Source organism: Schistocerca serialis, chromosome 1 (genome assembly GCF_023864345.2).
Source record: "Schistocerca serialis cubense isolate TAMUIC-IGC-003099 chromosome 1, iqSchSeri2.2, whole genome shotgun sequence".
NCBI classification, from domain to species: domain Eukaryota; kingdom Metazoa; phylum Arthropoda; class Insecta; order Orthoptera; family Acrididae; genus Schistocerca; species Schistocerca serialis.
Window position 1 is genome coordinate 311,248,656 of NC_064638.1, and position 23,026 is coordinate 311,271,681.

Here is a 23,026-nt window from a genome sequence, read left to right on the forward strand (position 1 = left end):
AGTAGGCTTGTACTGCCAAAGTTTTGTAATATTTCGATTTTATTTAATTCTAAGCTCTTAAATCTGCTCAAAGTAAGCTTCGTTTCCACCTCTGGGTAAGTATAATTGGCTGGGGCAAAATGGAGTAGTGTCAACTGTTAATGTATCAAACAATAAGTGTTAACTTACTTACAAAGAGCAGTACAACAAGCTACATAATTAACAGAAGGCACAGAATAGTGAACACATAACAAAAAATTGTAGTTGGAAATATAATATTATTTTGGATCAAAATATATCAAACTCATAAGAAGACCTACACCCCGACACTTGTTAGCAGATACAACATTTTGAGAACTGTAAGTAGAAAAACATCAGCCATCACCACAAACTTGTTGTAGTGCCCATAGTAGACTCTTTCTTTAGTGTTGTGTGAAAAAAGTCAGATAAATGATCCAATTATGAGAAACTGGCAACTGAACAGTGCAAAAAAATTGCAATGTGCAGCCTCCACATTATTTTCACAGGTTCTCAAATAATTCAAATGTGTTGAACTTATAGCAACTAAACGATAGGTTTATTGTGGAGGATGTTCTTCTCAATGAGTAGATGTCTATGTTAACATATCCTATTACATTTTCATGCTCATATAACACTGAAGTGACAGTGGTTCTGACTGAAAGGGTGTCAGTTTGCTGATTTTTTGGAGATTTATAGTCTAAAACAATGAAGTACTTTTCTTTCTGCAGATTCTTTTTATGAATACAAGTTCTGCCTGTTTTTTCTTTAGAATTCAAGGCTTTGAAAACTTGGGGTTTGAGACTGTATATGCCAGAGCCCACTTCACATTTTCATTGTCTGTTGGGAGCATTTGTTCCATGAGAAAAGAAAAGTTGTATGGCTTTAGATACTTTTTGAATAGAATGACTACAAAAGTTTAGGTCATGCAGAAGGTGGGTTCAATTCTTTATAATGTGTGGTAAGCATTGAACATTACAATGCACTTTGATCCACATTTCTAGGAATTCACATAGCTCACAGAAGACCTGAAATTTGTTCATCCAATGGTCACTGAAGAAAGGTTTGCAAAGCAATGGGAATATAGAAGGAATATTAGGCTGAAGAGACATGACTGAGGTAATAATGAGTATGAAACAAATAATCCTCTGTCTCAGAACAGTGCTGGCAAGGAAATATAAATAATGAAATGTTGTTAGTAGATTGCACAGTCCAAAACAGGAGAAAAGAGAGGGATGATTTGCTGTGCTGATGCTGTCAGCAGCGAAAAATTAACTTAAGAATTAGAAGACTGCCACATGAAGCTACAATTCAATTTGAAATTATTACAATGACATTGGTTGAAATTTTTTCACTTAGGAATTAAGAAGAGAGATATCCAAAAGGTGTCTGAGTCATGCAATCTTTACAAACAGTTGTACAGAATTAGTAGTGACAAAAATTAAGAAATAGCTATATGTGGCGTGTACAGGGCTGCCCCCTGCTGATTTCAGCCACCACACTAATGTGTATGCTTCACATGCTAGAGACAGCCCCTGCCTCACTATGGAGGTTGTTGTAAACAGAGTCAGGGATATTCTGTATTAGTTGACCACAATATTATCGCGCATGGGAGTGAGGGTGCTTCGATTGGCTTATGGTGCATCAGTGCATAATCGGGATTGATAGTATATGCACGACTAACCCAAAAACATTGACAGTCCAACGTGTTTGCCTTAGTTATCACTGTACTTGTTTACTGTGACATCACCTTCTGTTACCGATAATGGGAAAATGCAATAATATCGTGATCGAGTAGTAAAATCGAACTGCCAGCAGACACTGCAGCGTCCGAGGGTGCAAACATCACCAACAGACAGCATGCCCATCATGGTAGAGAGTGCTGTAGGCAGGACACTACTTTACTATGCAAAATCACTTGCCTCTGCAGCGCAGTGCTGGTATCCTTCCAACAGAGACGATTTAGGCCAACACTGGACCATGTTGGAGCTGTTATGTCCCAGGTCTTCACCTGGCTGCACCAGCAGCTCCCCGTAAGGTCTTGAGCACCTGTCACTGACGCTATGCAGGACCACTATCTGCTGCTACTAGATGCCACAACACCATACATCATACTAGTGGCAGCTATCATCATCCGAGGCACTGTCTTCGGCAACTGCTGTCGCCTGAGATCCCAGAAGTACCGTCCTCATAAGGACATACTCTGAGTGCCAAGTTGGATCCTAACATTGATTATCTTTGGCTCCTCCTTCCAGCTGGCACGAGTTGTGGGCTTCGTCGATTAGGAGCATCTCAGACAACGTCTAGGAGAGACTTTTCTGGTTGTACTTCAGCTATGTGGATATTCATTCATAGACACTGTATTTGAGTTCTGTTTTCTATTTTGATAATAAGCAGTGTTATTAGAAAGTATCTTTCATCTCTCCTTGGTATAAGGGTACTTCATTATAGTTCAGGGTATGTAGTAAGAACAATATAAGAAGGCACAAACACAAAAATTAATGCATAATTAATATGAATGCAAAATATTTCACTTGTTTGGTAGAAAAAACAAGACAAACACTTAAGCTTACAATCTGGCCTGTACTGTTTTATTTTATACTACTCAGTTCCATCATATTTGTAATCATCTTATTTCCTGCTGGTGATTATTCTGCCATGCTTGGTCCATTTATTCCTAAGGGCTAAATGGGAAATGATGTTGCTCAAAATATTTAGCCTTACGTAGAATTAAACTTGTCTTTGTTATTTCCTTAGTGTGGTTAAACATCTCCACTCTTTTTTGTTGTGAGACAGAATTGACAGGATGAGTTGAAAAGGACTTTACAATTCTGTAATGATATAGAAATTTACTGAGATAGATGTGTCATTTTGTGGCAAACAACCTCAAGTTTGATTCACAGCAGCAGTACCCTATTCTGCCACCAGTGGAGCCAGTGTAGTGCGCAGTTAAAATGGCTACTTTCACTGGTGATGAGTGTGTTGGTTTCATGAAATAAACTCTGCAGCAACTGTCCGATGTAAATTTCGTACCAAACACATTAAAGAACCATTAAGCAGACCTACAATTTACTCTTGACACAAAAACTTTGTTGAGATGGGTTGTTCACTGTGACATGATAAATCACCAGGTCGCCCGTGTGTTGATGGCTATGTCGGCAGGTCACGGATAGCTTTGCCCGCAGTCCACAAAAATCAACGCAATGTGCAGTCCACAAAAATCAACGCAATGTGGATCTCACCTACCAAACCATATAGCTGACTTGAAAAATCGAATCTGCACTGCCACTGCACAAGTTGCACTCGACTTGTTGTAAAGATTGTGGGAAGAATTTGATTACCAGTGGGATGTTTGCCGCATCACAAATGATAGTCACATCGAACTAAAATGACACTTGACACTTATGTGAAACTTGAGGTTGTTTGCTTCAAAATGACACATCTACCGATTCTGTCAGTTATCTCAATAAATTTATATCATTCCAAAGTTGTAAGGTCCTTTTTGACTCACCTTGTATAATTATCAGTTGAGGTTTCGGGGCCCCTGATGGTCTACATCCCACCTGATTGTTCCTGTCAATGTTAGCTGTGCTTAAATCCATGCCTATAATTGTTTTATGTGCTCTTGCATCAGCAGGTTGTCTGTGTTGCGCAGCATTTTGTGATACACCGAACAGGCAAATGCTATTTCGTCTTTGATAATTTCCTAATGTGACTGTGCCAATAGACAGGTTTTCTTCCTAATCTTGTGCCTTCTTTCCATGCCCAAGACACAGACCATTTTATGTCACTAACTTCTGCAAATTATTTGCAACACTTTCGCAAATTTTGGCCAGAGCAGTCGCCCCTACTACATCTGCTACAGTGCACCCAGTCAGGTCGAGGGTACCTTCCTGGTGAATGGCATCACTTCCTCGAGCGCAGCTCGCTAATGTAGAGCGAACAGAGGCCTCACTCTAAACGGTGGTCATTAGCTCTGCGTTGCGGGCTAGACGTACTGTTGTTTGCTTTCCGGTTTATCAATTTGCCAGTGTGGGCATGTGGTGTTAAACCATGCCACTACAACGTGATGTCTTTCAAAGGATTTTCGGATGCTGGCTATGCCACCTTTCACATCGCCCAGGTGATTAAACGAAGAAGCGTGAGCTCTGAAGATGTCGCCTTTTATGCTCTTGGAGTCCTAGATGGCTTCATTGATGTCACCATCACTGCCGAGCACTCTACTAGAATGATATTTGTGTGGAAGTAGAAGGATACATGTGGAAAACAGCAAGTAGTGAAAGAGGACCTTCAAGAAGTTAATGCGATGTCTTGGATGGAAATGGAAATGAGCGTTTGGCGTCATTGGCCGGGAGGCCCCTTGTGGGGCAGGTCCGGCCACCTTGGTGCAGGTATTATTACATTCGACGCCACATTGGGTGACCCGTGCGTCGGATGGGGATGAAATGATGATGAAGACAACATAACATCCAGTCCCTGAGCGGAGAAAATCTCCGACTCAGCTGGGAATCGAACACGGGCCCATAGGACGGCAATCAGTCACGCTGACCACTCAGCTACCGGGGCGGACATGTCTTGGATGAAAGTGACTAAGCGGAATAATCGCTCAATGGCCTTTAGTAACGGAGAAGGTGTAGTTAACTTAGAATTTGCTACATGTGGGCTGCAAAATGTGCACAAGAACACAAGACAAGTCCCTGATTGCTCTTAGACTAAAGCTTACTGAGAGGAAGTTACCTTGTGTCCTATGCTGGCCAGGTGGCCGAGCGGTTCTAGGCGCTACAGTCTGGAACCGTGCGTCCGCTACAGTCACAGGTTCGAATCCTGCCTCGGGCATGGGTGTGTGTGATGTCCTTAGGTTAGTTAGGTTTAAGTAGTTCTAAGTTTTAGGGGACTGATGACCTTAGAAGTTAAGTCCCATAGTGCTCAGAGCCATTTGAACCATTTTTGAACCTTGTGTCCTATGCTTCAAAGGACTACAGAAACAGAAGGCACAAGGCAAACCAGATTTTCATTTTGTTTCCTATGGAAAGCGCAAATACACCAACTGTAAGACTTTTAAGTTCAGCTGCGTGTTAACGATGTTGTCCGTGTTTATGTGACTACAACAAATGAAACTGGTAATCAGACTAATTAGTATAAACAGTTCTATGGTCCCAGAGGATTAGATTAGATTAGATTTACTTCATTCCAATTGATCCGTAGTGAGGAGGTCCTCCAGGATGTGGAACATGTCAGAAAAACAACAATACATGAGAAATATTTATAACTAAAACAAATAAGCTAATGTACATTCCACGGGTCCCAAGTGGAATGACTGTCATTTTTTAATGAACACTATATGAAAGAGCCATTTTATATATACTAATGCACTGAATTTAAAATAAAAAAGTTTTTTATTTAATTATAAGGTAATAAATATGTAATACAACTACTATAATACTTATTTACAATGAACACATTACTGCACTGAAATGGTGCAGAATATATATATATATATATATATATATATATATATATATATATATATATATATATAAAACAAAGATGATGAGACTTACCAAACAAAAGCGCTGGCAGGTCAATAGACACACAAACAAACACAAACATACACACAAAATTCAAGCTTTCGCGACAAACGGTTGCTTCATCAGGAAAGAGGGAAGGAGAGGGAAAGACGAAAGGATGTGGGTTTTAAGGGAGAGGGTAAGGAGTCATTCCAATCCCGGGAGCGGAAAGACTTAACTTAGGGGGAAAAAAGGACAGGTATACATTCGCACACACACACATATCCATCTGCACAGATGCGGAAAGCCAGGTTGGAAGCTTTTTGTGTTCGTGATCTGAGTAAGAGGTGTTATGAAGATATGGTACCATGGTACCTCAATCAAAAGTGCAGGAAACAAGCCCATTCAGTTTGTAGCGCTGCCACTTCAGTCTTCATGTTTTTCTCCGAACAGGTTAGCTTTCTAAGGCATATAATGCTGTATTTCGAAGCTATGGGACCCGTAGTCCACAGGCAGCCCGGAGTGAAGGAAAACAGAATTTATTACTACGCTGGAATAATAAACTGCCCTCTACGCCAATTCAATTGCGTCTTTGTTTGGATTTTTTCAACAATATTGTGTTAAAGAGGGTGTCCAAGGGCCAGCCGTGTCGACGGTCGTAGAGGACTGGAGCTGGGCTAGTATAGCCGCAATTTTATAAAAATTTTGTGGTGTAGACTTGGAGGCGTACTTGGACATCCTGTACATTGATACTGCATCAGGCAGTGACCAGTGTTCCACTACACTCCATTCCTGTTGTGCGCATTTCTTGAAGATTATATCTGTGCTTTTCAAGAAATGAGAGCTTCCAAAGTACAACAAGAGCCTTCTTATGGCGAGTTGGTATGTCTACGACGGTTTCTACGAAGAAGAGGGAAGAACTGCTCTGCGTTTTTCAATATTCGTCACTCTCTTGATGAAGAGTACAACGACGTCAAGTGTGCAGGAATCGTTGGATGTGCAAAATTAGTTTCACACGAATGAACATGTGCTGTTCTCTGCAGATAACTCCAAATGAGAGTCTGAAAATCGTCTGACAGCATCAGCATTATACGGACAGAGTAGATCAGAAAGAAGGTAGAAGCAATAAAAGAACAAACATTGCGATAAAAGGATAATGTCCAACATTCTTTCCATGACAAAGATTTTGCTTTACATATTATATAGAGATATACGCCATTCATGCTGTTGAGGTCTGGAATTGCCACCGATCTGCTTGCCGCGGCGGAAAAAGACATTTAGGGGACCCAGGTGTGAGCTTTTTCCTATGGTTGACCATACTATTGCTGGCATACGTCTCTCAAAACTATTTGTTCGAATCAAAGCAAATCTGAAATGTATATAATTTATCATATGTTCATCAAAGTGCATTACAGTAGAAATTCACAGAAAAGAGCGACCTAAAAAACCGCAAAAAAATAATATTTCAATATTTGTCACACCTCTTATTTCATTTCTCCAATTCTAGTAGATATAATTAATTTCACTACCAAGTTTCACAGGCATAGATGTATTAGTTTCAGAGAAAATTGTAGCTAAGGCTAAAAACTTCATACTTTCTCGAAAATGCATTCAAAGTTTGTGATATGATCTGTTTAACCTATATTCAAAGTTAAAACTCTCTAGGTCCCTAGCTGTCAGCGTTACTGGTTTTTGTATCCTCTAGCTTACGCGAGGAGGCCCTTTTTTGATTTCTGGCCACTTTTTGTCATTTGTAGGGTACTTTTCTCAGCCTCCCGCACCCTCAGCTGGTGAACTGATAGAGGCGCATTCCTCATGTTCACCCCAGGTTCTATGGCTGACTAACCCAGCGTTGAAACACAACACTGCGCCCATGACACGGTTTTTTGGGTTTTGAGACCCACAAACACTTTTTTTGGCAAGCGTTCCCACACACAGTTATTGAAAATTTTCGTTGGGATTTTGAGTTCTCTCATGGATGCGCTTAGCTAGCAAGTTTCTGCTAGCCTAGTTCTATAGATGGGTTTTACAGCATCTGCTACTGACATCAGTAGGGAATGATTATGTCTACGTACATCACCAGCTACTGGCTGACCACGATATTAGTGCACCTGGGCTCCCGTGGCCGCTATCGGAAACATGCGATGACGTTACAGTAAACAAGCACAGTGGTAATTAAAGAAAACGCATCGTTCTGTGAATGCTTTCAGGACAGTTGTGCATATATTATCAAGTCGTTCATAGTGTCCTCGTGAAATATCACGATAAAAACTCACGATACGTCGACCGAGCGCCCTCACTTTACAGATAGTCGACTAATACGCTAGCTCTCTGATATTTACGAGATCTGTCCACAAACTTCCGGAACGTTCGTAGTTTCGCGCCAATGGTGTGTTGGAGTGAAATGTGGTTGGCATCCCTGCACACGCCTGTGTTTAATGTGTAGCTGCCATAAGTTTCATTTTTGTATATCTGTTAGTTATTGTTCAGAGCTGTGGTGACTACAACTTTGTGTAGCACAGTTTACGAATTTTTGAGATGGCAGAGTTAGAGGAGCAATGCGTCTGCATTAAATTTTGCGTGAAACTCGAAACCTTTACAGAGACACACCAAATGATGCAGGAGGCCAACGGTAATGAATGCTTAATCCAAAAGCGGCATTACGAATGGTTCACACAGTTTAAAAATGACCTGACGGAAGCTAAAGACGAACCTCGTTCAGGACGCCCTTCGACGTCTGCCGACGATCTCGTGTCAGGAACAACAACTAAATTGTGTGTGCCGATCGAAGACTGACTGTCCGAGACATTGCAGAAGAAGGTAACATTTCAGTTGGATCATGTCATAAAATCCTACATCTACATCTACATGGTTACACTGCAATTCACACTTAAGTGCCTGGCAGAGGGTTCATCGAAACATTTTCATGCTACTTCTCTATCATTCCACTCTTGAATGGCGCGTGGAAAAAATGAACACCTAAATCTTTCCGTTGGAGCTCTGATTTCTCTTATTTTATTATGATGATCATTTCTCCCTACGTAGTGGGTGTCAGCAAAATATTTTCGCATTCAGAAGAGAAAGTTGGTGATTGAAATTTCGTAAATAGATCTCGCCGCAAAGAAAACCGCCTTTGTTTCAATGACTGCCACCCCAACTCACGTATCATACAAGTGACACTGTCACCCCTATTGCGCGATAACACGAAACGAGCTGCCCTTCTTTGTACTTTTTCTATGTCCTCCGTCAATCCTACCTGGTAAGGATCCCACACCGCGTAGCAATATTCCAGCAGAGGACGGCCAAGTGTAATGCAGGCTGTCTGTTTAGTGGGTTTGTCGCATCTTCTAAGTGTTCTGCCAACAAAGCGCAGTATTTGTTCCGCCTTCCCCACAATATTATCTACGTTGTCTTTCCAATTTAAGTTGTTCATAATTGTAATTCCTAGGTATTTAGTCGAATTGAGAGCCCTTAGATTTGTGCGATTTATCGTATACCCAAAATTTATCGGATTTCTTTTAGTACCCATGTGGATGACCTCGCACTTTTCTTTGTTTAGTGCCAATTGCCACTTTTCGCACCATACAGAAATTCTCTCTAGATCATTTTGTAATTGGAATTGATCGTCTGATGATTTTACTAGACGATAAATTACAGCGTCATCTACAAACAATCTAAGGGGGCTGCTCAGATTATCACCTAAATCATTTATGTAAATCAGGAACAGCAGAGGGCCTATGACACTACCTTGCGGAATGCCAGATATCACTTCTGTTCTACTCGATGATTTACCGTCTATCACTACGAACTATCACCGCTCTGAGAGGAAACCACGAATCCAGTCACACAACTGAGACGATACTCCATATGCACGCAATCTTATTAATAGTCGCTTGCGAGGAACGGTATCAAAAGCCGTCTGCAAATCTATGAATATGGAATCGATCTGAGATCCCATGTCGACAGCACTCATTACTTCATGGCAATAAAGAGGTAGCTAGCTAAGTTGCACAAGAACGATATTTTCTTAATCCGTGTTTGTTATCTATCGATAAGTCATTTTTTTCAAGGTGATTCATAATATTCGAGTACAGTATATGCTCCCAAATCCTACTGCAAATTGAGGTCAGTGATATGGGTCTTTAATTCACTGGGTTACTCCTATTTCCTTTCTTGAATATTGGTGTGACTTGTGCTACTTTCCAGTCTTTAGGAACAGACCTTTCGTCAAGTGAGCGGTTGTATATGATTGCTAAGAAAGGCGCTATTGTGTCTGCATACAGTACTCTGAAAGGAGCCTGACTGGTATACCGTCTGGACCGGAAGACTTGCCTTTCTTAAGTGATTTGAGTTGTTTCGCAACACCTAAGACACCTACTTTTATGTCACCCATGCTAACAGCTGTTCTGGTTTCGAATTCTGGAATATTTACTTCGTCTTCTTTCGTGAAGGAATTACGGAAAACTGTATTTAGTAACTCCGCTTTAGTGGCACCACCATCGGTAATATATCCATCGCTATCGCGCAGTGACGGTATTGACTGTTTTTTGCCGCTGGTCTACGAGGTGCGGCTAGAAAAAAACCGGACTGATGCTGGAAAAAACATTTATTTACAATTAATTACAATTTCATGTTATCTCCTTCAATGTACTCTCCTCCTCGGTCTCTACACCGCTCCATACGAATTTTCCACTGTTCATAGCAATGCTGCAGATCATTTTCGGTAAGTCCATACATTACTTCCGTCGCTTTTTCTTTTACTGCTTCAACAGTCTCAAATCTAGTTCTTTTCAAAGCTGACTTCACTTTAGGGAAAAGAAAAAAGTCACAGGGGGCCAAATCAGGTGAGTAGGGTGGATGATCTAAGATGGGAATGTTGTGTTTTGCCAAAAACGTCTTCACTGACAACGCACTGTGAGCTGGGGCATTGTCTTGGTGAAGGATCCATGACTTTTTTCTCCACAAATCGTTCCGTTTTCTCCGTACTCGCTCACGTAGGGTAGCCAGGACGCTAATGTAGTAATGCTGATTCACTGTTTGTCCCTCTGGTACCCAATCAATGTGCACAATCCCTTTGATGTCAAAAAAAACAATCATCATTGCCTTGAATTTCGATTTTGACATTCGTGCTTTTTTTGTCGTGGAGAACCAGGAGTTTTCCAATGCATCGATTGGCGTTTAGTTTCGGGATCGTAAGTAAAAAACCACGATTCATCGCAAGTAATAACATTTTGTAAGAAGGTGGGATCACTTTCAATGTTTTCCAGGATGTCAGAACAAATCATTCTTCGGCGCTCCTTCTGTTCAATTGTGAGACACTTTGGAACCATTTTTGAACACACTTTGTTCATGTTGAAACTTTCATGAAGAATCTGCCTAACACTTTCCTTGTCAACTCCGGTTAACTCAGACACTGCTCTGATTGTTAAACGGCGATCTTGTCGAACAAGTTTACCGATTTTTTCAATGTTTGCATCAGTTTTTGCTGACAATGGTCTGCCAGTGCGAGTGTCATCACTGGTGTCTTCGCGGCCATCTTTAAATCGTTTAAACCACTCAAACACTTGTGTTCGCGATAAACAATCATCGCCGTACACTTGTTGTAACATTACAAACGTTTCACTTGCAGATTTTCCTAGTTTGAAACAAAATTTGATGTTAACACGCTGTTCTTTCTGTACACTCAACATTTTCCGACGCACAGACAAAACGTCAACTACTTAAAACAGACGCCACGGGCAGACTGAGTGCAGGAGGCAGATGAAACTCGAGCAGTAGGCGGAGCGAGAGTCACGTGACAGGCCACGCGACTTTCAGCCTTATTGCATTCGTTTTATTGTTTCACCAGTACTAGTCCGGTTTTTTTCTAGCCACACCTCGTACTTTACATACGACCAGAATCTCTTTGGGTTTTCTACCATATTTTGAGACAATGTTTCAATGTGGAAACTATTAAAAGCATCTCGCATTGACGTCCGCACCAAATTTGGAGCTTCAGTGAAACTTAGTCAGTCTTGGGGATTTTGTGTTCTTCTGAATTTGGCATGCTTTTTTCGTTGCTTCTGCAACAGTGTACTGACGTGTTTTGGTACCATGGTGGATCAGTCAGGTCTCTAATTAACTTATGCGGTATGAATCTATCTATTGCTGCCGATACTGTATCTTTGAATTTGAGCCATATTTGGTCGCCATATTTGGTCTACACTTACATAATTAGCTTGGAAGGAATGGAGACTCTCTCTTAAGAAGGCATCAAGCGAATTTTAATCTGCTGTTTTAGATAGATATTTCTGCGTTCATTTTTAGTGGTTTTGGTTGATATGGTTTTGAGCCTCGCTACAACGTGACACTGCATCTTGGAATGCACCGTGTTGCCGCCAAGTTCGTCTCACGGCTCATGACTCAAGACCAGAAAGACCTCTGTGAAGACTTCTTGGATCGCGCAAATGAGAACGGGAAGTTCCCTAAGAGAATCATAACGGGTTGTGAGGCGTGGGTCTTGTAATATCAACGCCAATATTGTTGTGTCGCAAGCGTGTGCGACCGTGCTCGACATTTTAACGAATATTTTTCCAGAAATGAGTTTTGAGCCTATATGTGAGGAACTGAAATGTTCAAATGTGTGTGAAATCTTATGGGACTTAACTGCTAAGGTCATCAGTCCCTAAGCTTACACACTACTTAACCTAAATTATCCTAAGGACAAACACACACACACCCATGCCCGAGGGAGGACTCGAACCTCCGCCGGGATCAGCCGCACATGCCATGACTGCAGTGGCTAGACCGCTCGGCTAATCAAATGGTTCAAATGGCTCTGAGCACTATGGGACTTAACTTCTGAGGTCATCAGTCCCCTAGAACTTAGAACTAATTAAACCTAACTAACCTAAGGACATCACACACATCCATGCCCGAGGCAGGATTCGAACCTGCGACCGTAGCGGTCGCGCGGTTCCAGACTGTAGCGCCTAGAACCGCTCGGCCACCACGGCCGGCGCTCGGCTAATCGCGCGCGGCAATGAGGAACTGATAAAAGACTTATAATTATATTGTGATTTATTATTATATTGTGAAATAACAGCAATATATTTTATTGTTTTTATAACCAGTTTTCTACAAAGAATAAACATATAACAAAAGATAATACCACTAAGGGAATGTATTGGCATTGTATTGTCTGTGGAATTGTTCCTTCTTCTGCTCTTCTTCTCTATGATGTATGAAGCGGATGAGATCGAAGATAAGCTGAGGTCTGTTCTTTTAAAATATTGTAAAAAGTAGTCATAAGCGATAAAAAAAAGTACGATTTACTAAATGGAGCGGCAATTTTAAACTGTAGAAATAATCAGACACTAATTTTGTAGATCATGCAATTACATATTTAAGTTCAATGAACTAACTTGCAGAGACTTTAAATTGGTTCAGCTGGATCATACAAGGTGAAAAGATGGTTCGAGCTGTGGATTAGTTGTGATTGATTATTTGTAATACATGACCCTAGGAAAGTCCCTCATCGATGGAGTAAATCCATCTGATGGAAGAAAACGGTGGCAAATGAAGCTGCCAGAGATACCTCCAGATGCGCACGGTAGATATTTCTGTTGTGGTTCAGAAGCAAATAATCGCCAACGCGTAAAATGGTGAAAGTGCGGATGATTAATAGTTGCCAAACGCTGCGAAAGTTTTTATACTCTCAACGACGTAGATAACTTCCGGTTTTCCAGTAAAGTATGCGATATTGCTCTTCGTTCTGAGTGAAAAATGTGTTTCTTCGTCTGTCTGCAAGCAGAGTGGTTATATGGCTACTAGCGAACACACCACATATTAAAAAGGGTAACGCATTGAGATGCATACTTCTTGTGAGTATTCGTAAAATACATTGTTTATAAACACGTTCCAACTACTCCTGAAGGTATGTGTGAGAGAATTGTCAGAGCATAATTATACTTCGATAAGTGCCGCAGTGATAAGGAATACCACTCAAACCATGATAAGAAGATTGTAGCACTGCATTGATACCAATGGCCATCATTTCGAATACCTTCTATAAATAGACGTGACCTTCAAAGACCTTACTGTTACACATCATTGGATTCGTCTCGATAGGCGCTATCTGATAATAAGTAGCAAACTGTAGCATCCCATTTAGAAAAACAAAGTTGACCTTCATATTATGGCCCCCGTTGTTCCATGCAACATTTGTGCCACAAACTTTTCAGCTACTAATCATACTTTCGCAGTTACTCTAGGTGGCAATAGTTAGGGACTCAACCTGTATAATGAAGTTATTTTCAGTTTACTGAGTACCTATGTGTGGTTGTTAAGTGAGCTGTTATGTAAAAAACTGTCATGTGTAACTTGTTGTCAATATATACTGACAATTTCGATTTAATTGTCTCATTGTCGATTTCATTGTCTCAGGTATCACTGGCTGGAATGGTTTTCACAGCATAAGAGTTATCAAATGGGTCACCCCAGCAGCAACTCTCTCAACACCTGAAGAGCCCCAGAGGCTTAAATTCGTTCTCCCTATAACAGATGTAAGCCACCTAGGTGTTATGGAACTACACACATTTCAACGTAAATCAGGTAACGCATTACAGCAGACTACTGTTCTGGATCTTAGCATTATCATACATACCCACCTTGAAAAATATGCTGTTGCTGTGTGGTAAGGTGCCAGCAAATCCAGAATGGATGACTTTTATCCAGTCTACCAATAACACAATTAATGGTGAGAGAAGTCATTTATTATTTCTCCACCAACTGACAACAACACAATTACATGGCTTTACAGTATGCTAGACAGCAGCAAGATTTCGCATTTATCTATCCAATCCCTTTCCCACCAGCGTTACACATTCACACAAATGAAACAGTTCTCAGCCACTGATTAAAACAACGTACCTAACGTAAAAGCCCACTGAAGAACAACACATAGGTACTCAATAAACTGAAAATAATTCCATTATACAAACACAAATTTAGTGAAGTTGTTTTGCCTACTCACGTGAGAGAACAGGACAGGAAATTCTTGGGAAGTCTGTCTGTAATGCAAGTGAGTACCACTCGTGGTGGGATAGATTGCCTTTCCTAGATGAATTGTAGAACTACCGTACAGGATTACTAAGAATCAATTTCCCCTCTAGCAGTGTAGAGCAGTGCTCAGAGATTTAACTACATCCTGTCCATAGCAGTTCCTTGTGTTGGTATTATTGGTAAACACACCTGTGCATGTCTGGGCACATTGTCGTCTGTGATTCAAATGGCATTCTGCTCAGGACTTCATAAAAATACGCTGAAGTTACTTCTTGTGACGTAATGGGCCAGATAGAATGGGGAACCGGCTGCTCGCTGTTCAGTTTGAAGAAGAATCGTGAAGGGGGGAAGCACATAACCACAATCTGATGACCTACCTTCCCTCGCACTTGTACCGTCCAGCTCAGTCCTCTCCAACATGTTACACCCCCAGAAAACAGTTTAACGCTGAATACTGCTCTACCGCACCTAGATGTGGTACACACTTTCAAATGCGTTCTTAACCTACTTCATTTAACAGTAAACATTAATTTTACGCCAGTGAAACACGATTTTTAGTAATCTGCTGGTTTTCTGAGCTCTGCAATGGGGAAACTATTCCTAGAGTGCCCGGGGCACTAAATCACCTCAGGCTCTGCCAACAAGCCTTCCCGCGCACCGTTCGCGACCGTAAGAGGAAAGGGGAACGAAGAAGTGGCAGAGGTGCACAAAGTACGGTGCAGACGACTCACTTGGCGGCGAGCAGCGCGGGCACGAGCCGGCGCGCCTCGGTGTCCATGACGGCGCCCTGCGCGCTGCGGTTGACGATGGCGGCCAGCAGAGGCAGCAGCAGCGCCAGCAGCGCCGCCACGCCCGCCAGGTAGGCGCGCGCCAGCCGCCCGCCGCGCTCGCAGCGCCACGTCGCGGGGAAGACGCGCGCCGCCACCAGCCCCACCAGCACCAGCCTGCGCCACACCACAACCACTCTGGTCAGCGCCAGCCATATCTTGTCCCCCTAGCACACACACTTGTTCATGAACAAAAAAAAAAAAAAAAAAAAAAATGTAAATTGCCAACATTTAGTTGCTGTATGGCATCGAACGAAAGGTTCAAATGGTTCTGGGCACTATGGGACTCAACATCTGAAGTCATCAGTCCCCTACACTTAGAACTACATAGAACCTAACTAACCTAAGGACATCACACACATCCATGCTCAAGGCAGGATTCGAACCTGCGACTGTAGCAGCAACGCGCGAACGAAAGGTATCGATACTTTCCTCATAAGAAATATCGCATGAAAACCATGGATACATTAATGATCAATACTTAACAGCCCCATTGCACTTCCGTCAGCCTCTCAGTTGAAACCATATGCGTGACAGCTTGTTAATGCCGCAATTTTTTACAATTGGTTACCTCAAAACAACAAATTTTTGATTTACGAGGGTATTTCGGAAAGTAAAGATACACCGTACGCCAGAGGAACAGAAGAGTTTTGGCGAGCAAGTTGGCAATGCTGGTGTTAACCTTGAACCATTAGCTTTCTCCTCGCGGTCGTTCGGCAGTTGAACGTTGCTTCTGGTTGGAATAGGTCGTGTTTAAAATGGCTGCGCCGATTCAGAATCCCGCCAAATGCGAAGTGCGTTCTGACATACGTTTTCTTCGTGCAAAAGGTCAGCGACCAGCGGATATTCACAAAGAAATTGTTTCTGTTTATGGGAACATTATGAATTGACGAAATGTAATGAAATGGTGTCGTCATTTCTCTGAACGTAGGACCGATGTTCATGACGAACAAAGAACAGGTCGACCATCTGCGATCTCTGATGCCCTTCTTCGGAGAACGGAGGAAGCAATTCGTGCGAATAGACGTCTCACATTGAAAGAATTGCATCAGATCATACCGGACGCGTCAATGACCACTCTTTATGACGTTGTGACTGTCAAGTTAGGGTACAGGAAATTGTGTGCACGCTGGTTTCCAAAACTGTTAACGGAAGAACACAAAAAGAAAAGGATTGGCTTTGCACTCGACTTCCTCACAGATGATGAGTTCCTTGACCACATTGTGACAGGTGACGAGATGTGGGTTTATCACCATACATCTGAATCCAAGCAACAATCAATGCAATGGCGCCATTCGAATTCACCAAAAGCCAAGAAATGCAAAACGTCGATTTCAGGGAAGAAAATCATGGCTTTGTTTATGCCTCCTGGAACGACAATTAATGCTGCTGCATATTGCCAGACTTTGAAACATCTTCGAAGGGCAATTCAAAACAAACACAGGGGAATGCTGACAAGTGGAGTCCGCTTGCTTCATGACGACGCTCGGCCTCACACAGCACTCGTAACCAAAGCACTACTCAAACAATTCAAATGGGACGTATTTGACCATCTTCCATGCAGCTCGGATCTTGCGCCCACCGACTTCCATGTCTTCCGTTACCTGAAGTCACATCTTGGTGGAAAATCATTCCATGACGATGAAGAGATCAAAGATGAAATTGAAATGTGGTTCCGACAACAGGCGGCAACCTTCTGTGTCTGTGGGATACAAAAGCTTGTGCACCAACTCAACAAATATTTGGATAACGGGTGTGAATATGTCGAAAAATAACAAATAATCCAGTTAATAAGACGTAACTGACGTTTAGTAAATAAATGTTCTATTTAAGGACTGAGAGCCATTGTATCCTTACTTTTCGAAATGTCCTCGTACATTCTTCTTCCATTCATTTCATCATGTATGCATACTAACAGATATGTAATGCTCAGTTCATCCCCTTATTGTCTAGTTAAGTAAATAACTTTTACCTTTCTGATGTAGGGGAGTGTTTTCATTTCCACGTTTGAAGTATTGCGTGATCGTTTTGATGTTTCAAGTGACATATTGGAGGGAGGCCCCGACTTAATTTTTATGGATCAAAATGCGAGACTGTGTCGAACAGTGCTGATGCAGGAGCTCTTGGAACGACGGGATGTTTGGTGAAGGGAGTGCCCTGCCTGCTACCTCGTCTGAAATTCCATCAAGTACTTGTGGCATGCATTGGGGAGAAGTACTAAAGTAGGTCCACATGCACCAGCAGTTGTCAAAAGCACTGGTAGAGGAATGGAATGCCCTACCACAAGAACTCTTTACCAATTATGTGGCTGGCATGGGAACATGTTGCAAAGCGTGCACTGCCCTCTGTGGTTATAACACAACCTATTAAGAACCATGCCTCATCTTCTGTAATGTCCAGAGGACCATCATAAATTGCGGTGATTTCAATGCAATTATAGCCTTTGAATAAAACTGCAATTTCTGTTCACCTCATTGTGTATCTCTTTCAGTTGTCTTCTGGACTATACTGTTGCAGTTCTCTTCATGTATGATCCAAGCTGCATGGTCCTTGGCAATGACACATCATGTGTAAGTTACTTTTGTCATTGCTTTTTGCATACCAGTGAATTATTACATTAAAACTTTATGTATATTTTATTGGTAATATATTATAATTTTAGTCATCTGTGACATGTTAAAAGTGTCAGTGAGGATGAGTTCTATTTATTTTGTTGGGGAAACATGCACAAACTGTGAACTCTTCCTCCCCCCCCCCCCCCCCCACACACACACACAAAATCGAATGCTGGATCTCCTCCCCTCCTCATGTTCGTAACTCAAGAATTGAAATTAGAATCCGTTTCAGTGCTGTGTAAGTCTGTATTGGTTAAGAGGCAACTGCTATCTAATTGGGCCACAACTGAATTCCTAACTTTAGCTGACATTTCAATTCTGGAATAGGAGGAGTAGTTGTGCTTGAAACTTCTCCCCACACCCGCTACTGATGCCACAAATGGTAGGATACTTGTGAGCTCTGTGCGTCTCTTATCAGTTGAGATGAGATATGCATGGTCCCAGCCAAAAATATTTTCACTTCCATACCAGCAGAAAAGAATGAAATTAACCTGCAGCTTTCCACTGTTTTTGTCTGTCGTTTACCAGCGGATTTGTAATGACCAAACAATAACATAATAACTGTAAATTTTCTTCTGTTTGTGTAACGTAACACTACTAAATCTAAAGAAATATCACAGTAGTAGCTGTTTCAAACTTTCCCATCTGTGAACTGTGTTCACTTAAAGATTTGAATTCTGCTGCCTGATACGCAAACTGAACATAGTCAATACACTCGGAACTAGTTGTGCTCACATAACAGTAGATTTTTTCATGATGAGTGATTGTGAGTAAATAAGCTATTGTGTGTGCAATAATATCAGCTGCCCTTGCATGTCTGCCTGTTCAGGACAGCATAACTCATGATGTGTACCCCGCTGGTAGTAGGGCAAGGCCAGTGCAGCACTACACTGTATTTATGCCAAATTTATTCAAGATGGCAGATCCAAGATGCCGGCGATAAATGTGGAAAAATCGCAATGATGTCATGGTGGGAAGTTCAAATTTTCGTGGGAAAATAGTTCAATTGGCCTACGTCCACTAACCTAATCCCCTCCCCCTCTCCCCCCAAACAAATGGCGGGAAAATTTTGGCGGGGAGAAAAGGACAACTGGGCTACCTCCACTAACCTAAGAAAATGGCTACCTCCACTAACCTAAGTTATCCAGCCACCACCTCATCCTTGAAATTGGCGGGTAAAGGACTCTGCCTTTGCCAGACTGGTGGGTGGGAATGATGTAAGTCTTTATTTTGCATGCAGTGTTTATTTACACAATTTGAGTTGTCATAGGCAGTAGCTCTATCCATTGTGTTCACCATAAGGTCCAGAGTCCAGCTGACCTAGTACACAGTACTGCTATAGAGGGTGCTGTCATCCCATGGCACATGGGGAAAAACTGTGGGAAAAGGACTCAGTCTGTGTCCAGCTGCTGGGGAGAGGAAGGAGTGTACTTCATTTATTTTCAATGGGAATATGGATCACTTTATTTAGGGACAGATTTCACATAGTTTATTTATTACGCTGATACAAAAAACTTGCCCTGACATGCTTGGGGTCACAATAAATAGCCTATAGATCTACAAACTACACGTAAAGTACCGAAATAATGCAGCACACTGATGTGCAGAGATGCAAACAACTCGTAAATTGTCAAAATAATGCATGTACAGCGCTCTGCAAACACACTCACTAATTATAAACTGTTCAAATAATGCATTGCACAGCCTACAGAGATGGTCACCCAGTACACTGATGTACAGACATACTCACTACACGTAAAATTGGCAAAATAAAGTATGTTTAATGCTCTTCGAACATTCTCATAACGCTTAAACAGCTTAAATAATGCAGTGCACAAACAATCACTGTTTGTAAAAACGCTTTTGGACTATCGTTAAGAAATTCCCTGCAATGTATCAGCAAACTGTTCCCTACAGAGTTCGAGGCAGACTGATGACCAGATGCACTCTTCCTCATGATCCTAATGGGAAAGCCTGTCTCACATGCAAGAGTCCTCTGGCCATGCAAGTGTTTACCTAGCCAACATGAGTGATGCATAACTTTCATAGCTGCGGCTCCAGTGTCGAGCAAGATGTTTGCATTGTGACTCACCCTCACAGCCCTAGCTAAAAGGTTGTCAGTGTTCTATTGGCATCACATGTCTGTGTAAATAAGAGCCAAGTCTCCCTCTCGGAAATCGTAAAGTGTCACAGAAATAGTTAATGGTCGCTTTCGTGATGTCCCAGCTTGTCCGAAATTATTCTCCCAACAGGACCAATTTACGAAAATAGCCCAGAACAACAACGAATGCATTCTTCCTGATGGTCCTAATGAGGCACTCCATCCATCAGATGTTACCCGTCCCAGAGATACTGCATTCAACATACGTCTCAGAAACGATAAATGTTCTCACTGCTAAAAGCCTTCATCATACCTGTGGATGCTTGCAAAAACACCATTAATCATAAGAGTATCGTTGTTGTTTGGAAAGAGAACACTGTGTAAGCACAGACAGGAAAGTCAGAACAATTTCACAAACAGAATTCGAAGCACTGTCCTATAGAAGAGAAAAATGGCTGAAATTTTTGGGGTCCAACAGCCGCTCATATGGAGATGTCACAATGGCAGAGGGGCAGCATCCTGCCAGAGATGGGTGGTCTGCTTCAACTTGCCTTTGAACACATGAACAAAGAAGACACCACATTACTCACAGAAATTACCATATTTACCTTCCCCCATCTTGTTCAAACCAATTTGTAGAGGCTACATGAAATCCGTCTCTAAGTAAAGTGATCCAACTTCCCATTGAAAATAAATAAAGTACACTCCTTCCTCTCTGCAGCAGCTGGACACAGGCTGAGTCCTTTTCCCGTCATTTTTCCCCAGACTGCCATGGGATGACAGCACCCTCTGGTGGCGGTACTGTGCACTAGGTCAGTTGGACTCCAGACTTCATGGTGAATACAATGGATGGAGCTACTGCCTATGACAACTCAAATTGTTTAAGTAAACACTGCATGCAAAATAAAGACTTAATCCATCCTGTCCAGCAACCCAGCAAAGGCAGAGTCCTTTTCCCGCCAAATTCAAGGATGAGGTGGTGTTCGGGTAACTTAGGTTAGTGGAGGCAGCCCAAGTGACCTATTTTCCCGCCAAAATTTTCCCGTCATTTTCTTAGGTTAGTGGAGAGAGCCCAATTGACCTTTTGTCCCCACCAAAATTTTCCCGCCTTTTCCTTGGGGGGGGGGGGAGGGAGAGGAGGTGGTTAGGTTAGTGGAGGTAGCCCAATTGACCTTTTTTCCCAACCAAAATTTTCCCAGAATTTCTGTGGGCGGGGGGGGGGGGGGGGAGGAAGATGGGAGGAGGTTAGGTTAGTGGAGGTAGCCCAATTGACCTATTTTCCTGCCAATATTGAACTTGCCGCCATGATGTCATTGCAACATTGCCACATTTATAGTCACCATCGTGAATCTGCCATCTTGAATAAATTTGACAACAATGCAACATGGGACCATACTAGCCTTACCCTACTATTCCCTCTCTCCCTCCTCCAAATTTGACCCAATGCACAATGCATGAGCATGTGCAGCCTCACTGCCAAGCAGTGCATGAGAGAGTCATGGGCATTAGTGCTCAGCTATGCATTGTGCTATTGAAGAAGCTATATGTTATAAAATGCGTACATTATGCAACAAATAGTGCTGAAGCGTGGATTCCACACATTGAAGATTGTATAAGCATGATATTTATCACTTTCAATTATATCACATAGTGCATATTAACCAACTGGTTAGGTTATGTTAGGTTGGATTTTCACAAATAGTGTGATAGAGATGAAAAGTCAAAGAGTAAACAGCTTTTCCAAAGAGTAATTATTTTTCCCTTATTCGCGTTATATTCTTCAAATCAATAAATATCTTGTACTATACACTAAAGTCCTTCCTCAGGCTTCAAGCTATCTCAGTACTAAATTTCACTGAATTCAGTTCAGGAGGTTAATCGTGAAAACGTAACAGATAGGATTACTTTCGCATTTATACACGGTCCAAATACATTAATTTGAGCACTGGCTATATTCGACATCACTTTTAATAATCACTCACAGATGGCAGGTGGCAGCACTAGCAGTGGAGGGTACATAAAGCGCGCCGGCGGAGGAGGGGGGGGTGGAAGGGGGGTGGAAGCGGAAGCACTGGACCAATATTCTAGGATGAGTCACATGTGCTTTTAGGCAATCTCCCTTGTATGCATTTCCGAACAACTAAAGCAGGTTGCCAATCTTTAAATCTTATCGAGATCTGATTTTATATTTACGCTGCTTTTTTTCAACAGTGCGTTGTCATAGCCAAATGCGCCATCTACAAAAGGTTTGAGTGTACCATTGATATTTTCTGGTAGGTCATTAACATACAACATTAAATAGAAGGGTCCCAATACCCATCCCTGTCACCAGCTATTTCTACAGATGTCGATGACTCTTCACCCGAGATAAAATGCTGCGCCCTTCCTACAAAGAAATCCTCAATGTAGCCACAAATTTTTGACACCGATATGATCGTAAGGCATGTCTCCACAATATCCTTTCTTCGAGGAGTCCTACCTACAAGGTATGAAGGAGAACTTTGAAGTTTGGAAGAAATAGAGATTCAGCTAAAATAGGAAATACCTCGAAAAATGCAGGCTGGAAAATAAATGAAGATGTTAGCGACTCTGCAGGTTGCGCTGTTGTATTTGACCAGCAACGGCACCTGTGCAGTGTCATCAATACGTTGCGAGTGTCAGTCGTCATCAGAACAGTGCTCTGCGTAGTTTTTAGTGCATTATGTCGGAGCCAAGTGTATTCCAACGTGGACAGATTGATGGTGCTCGTACAGTGGGTACTTCGTAGCCAAGGTAGCCAAATGTTTGGTGCTTCTAGAGGCACCGTATCGAAGATTTATACGGCATACAGGAAAAGCGGTAAAGCGTCATCCGTTAAGTCACAACGCGGACGAAAGAATGTGTTGAGCAATCGTGATGGATGATCGTTGAAGAAGATTATGACGAAATGTAAGAGGT

The 23,026-nt window shown here is 42.0% G+C and overlaps 1 protein-coding gene across 2 annotated transcripts in view; it reads right to left on the reverse strand.

The window, feature by feature from the left end:
• The window catches only part of LOC126469582 (diacylglycerol lipase-beta-like), an 817,808-nt gene that overhangs the window by 120,997 nt on the left and 673,785 nt on the right, over positions 1 to 23,026 (reverse strand). For both annotated transcript variants that reach the window (XM_050096710.1, XM_050096701.1), the window contains one exon: positions 15,278 to 15,490. In XM_050096710.1, the coding sequence (XP_049952667.1) occupies positions 15,278 to 15,490 (213 nt within the window). The remainder of the gene's footprint in view (positions 1 to 15,277; positions 15,491 to 23,026) is intronic.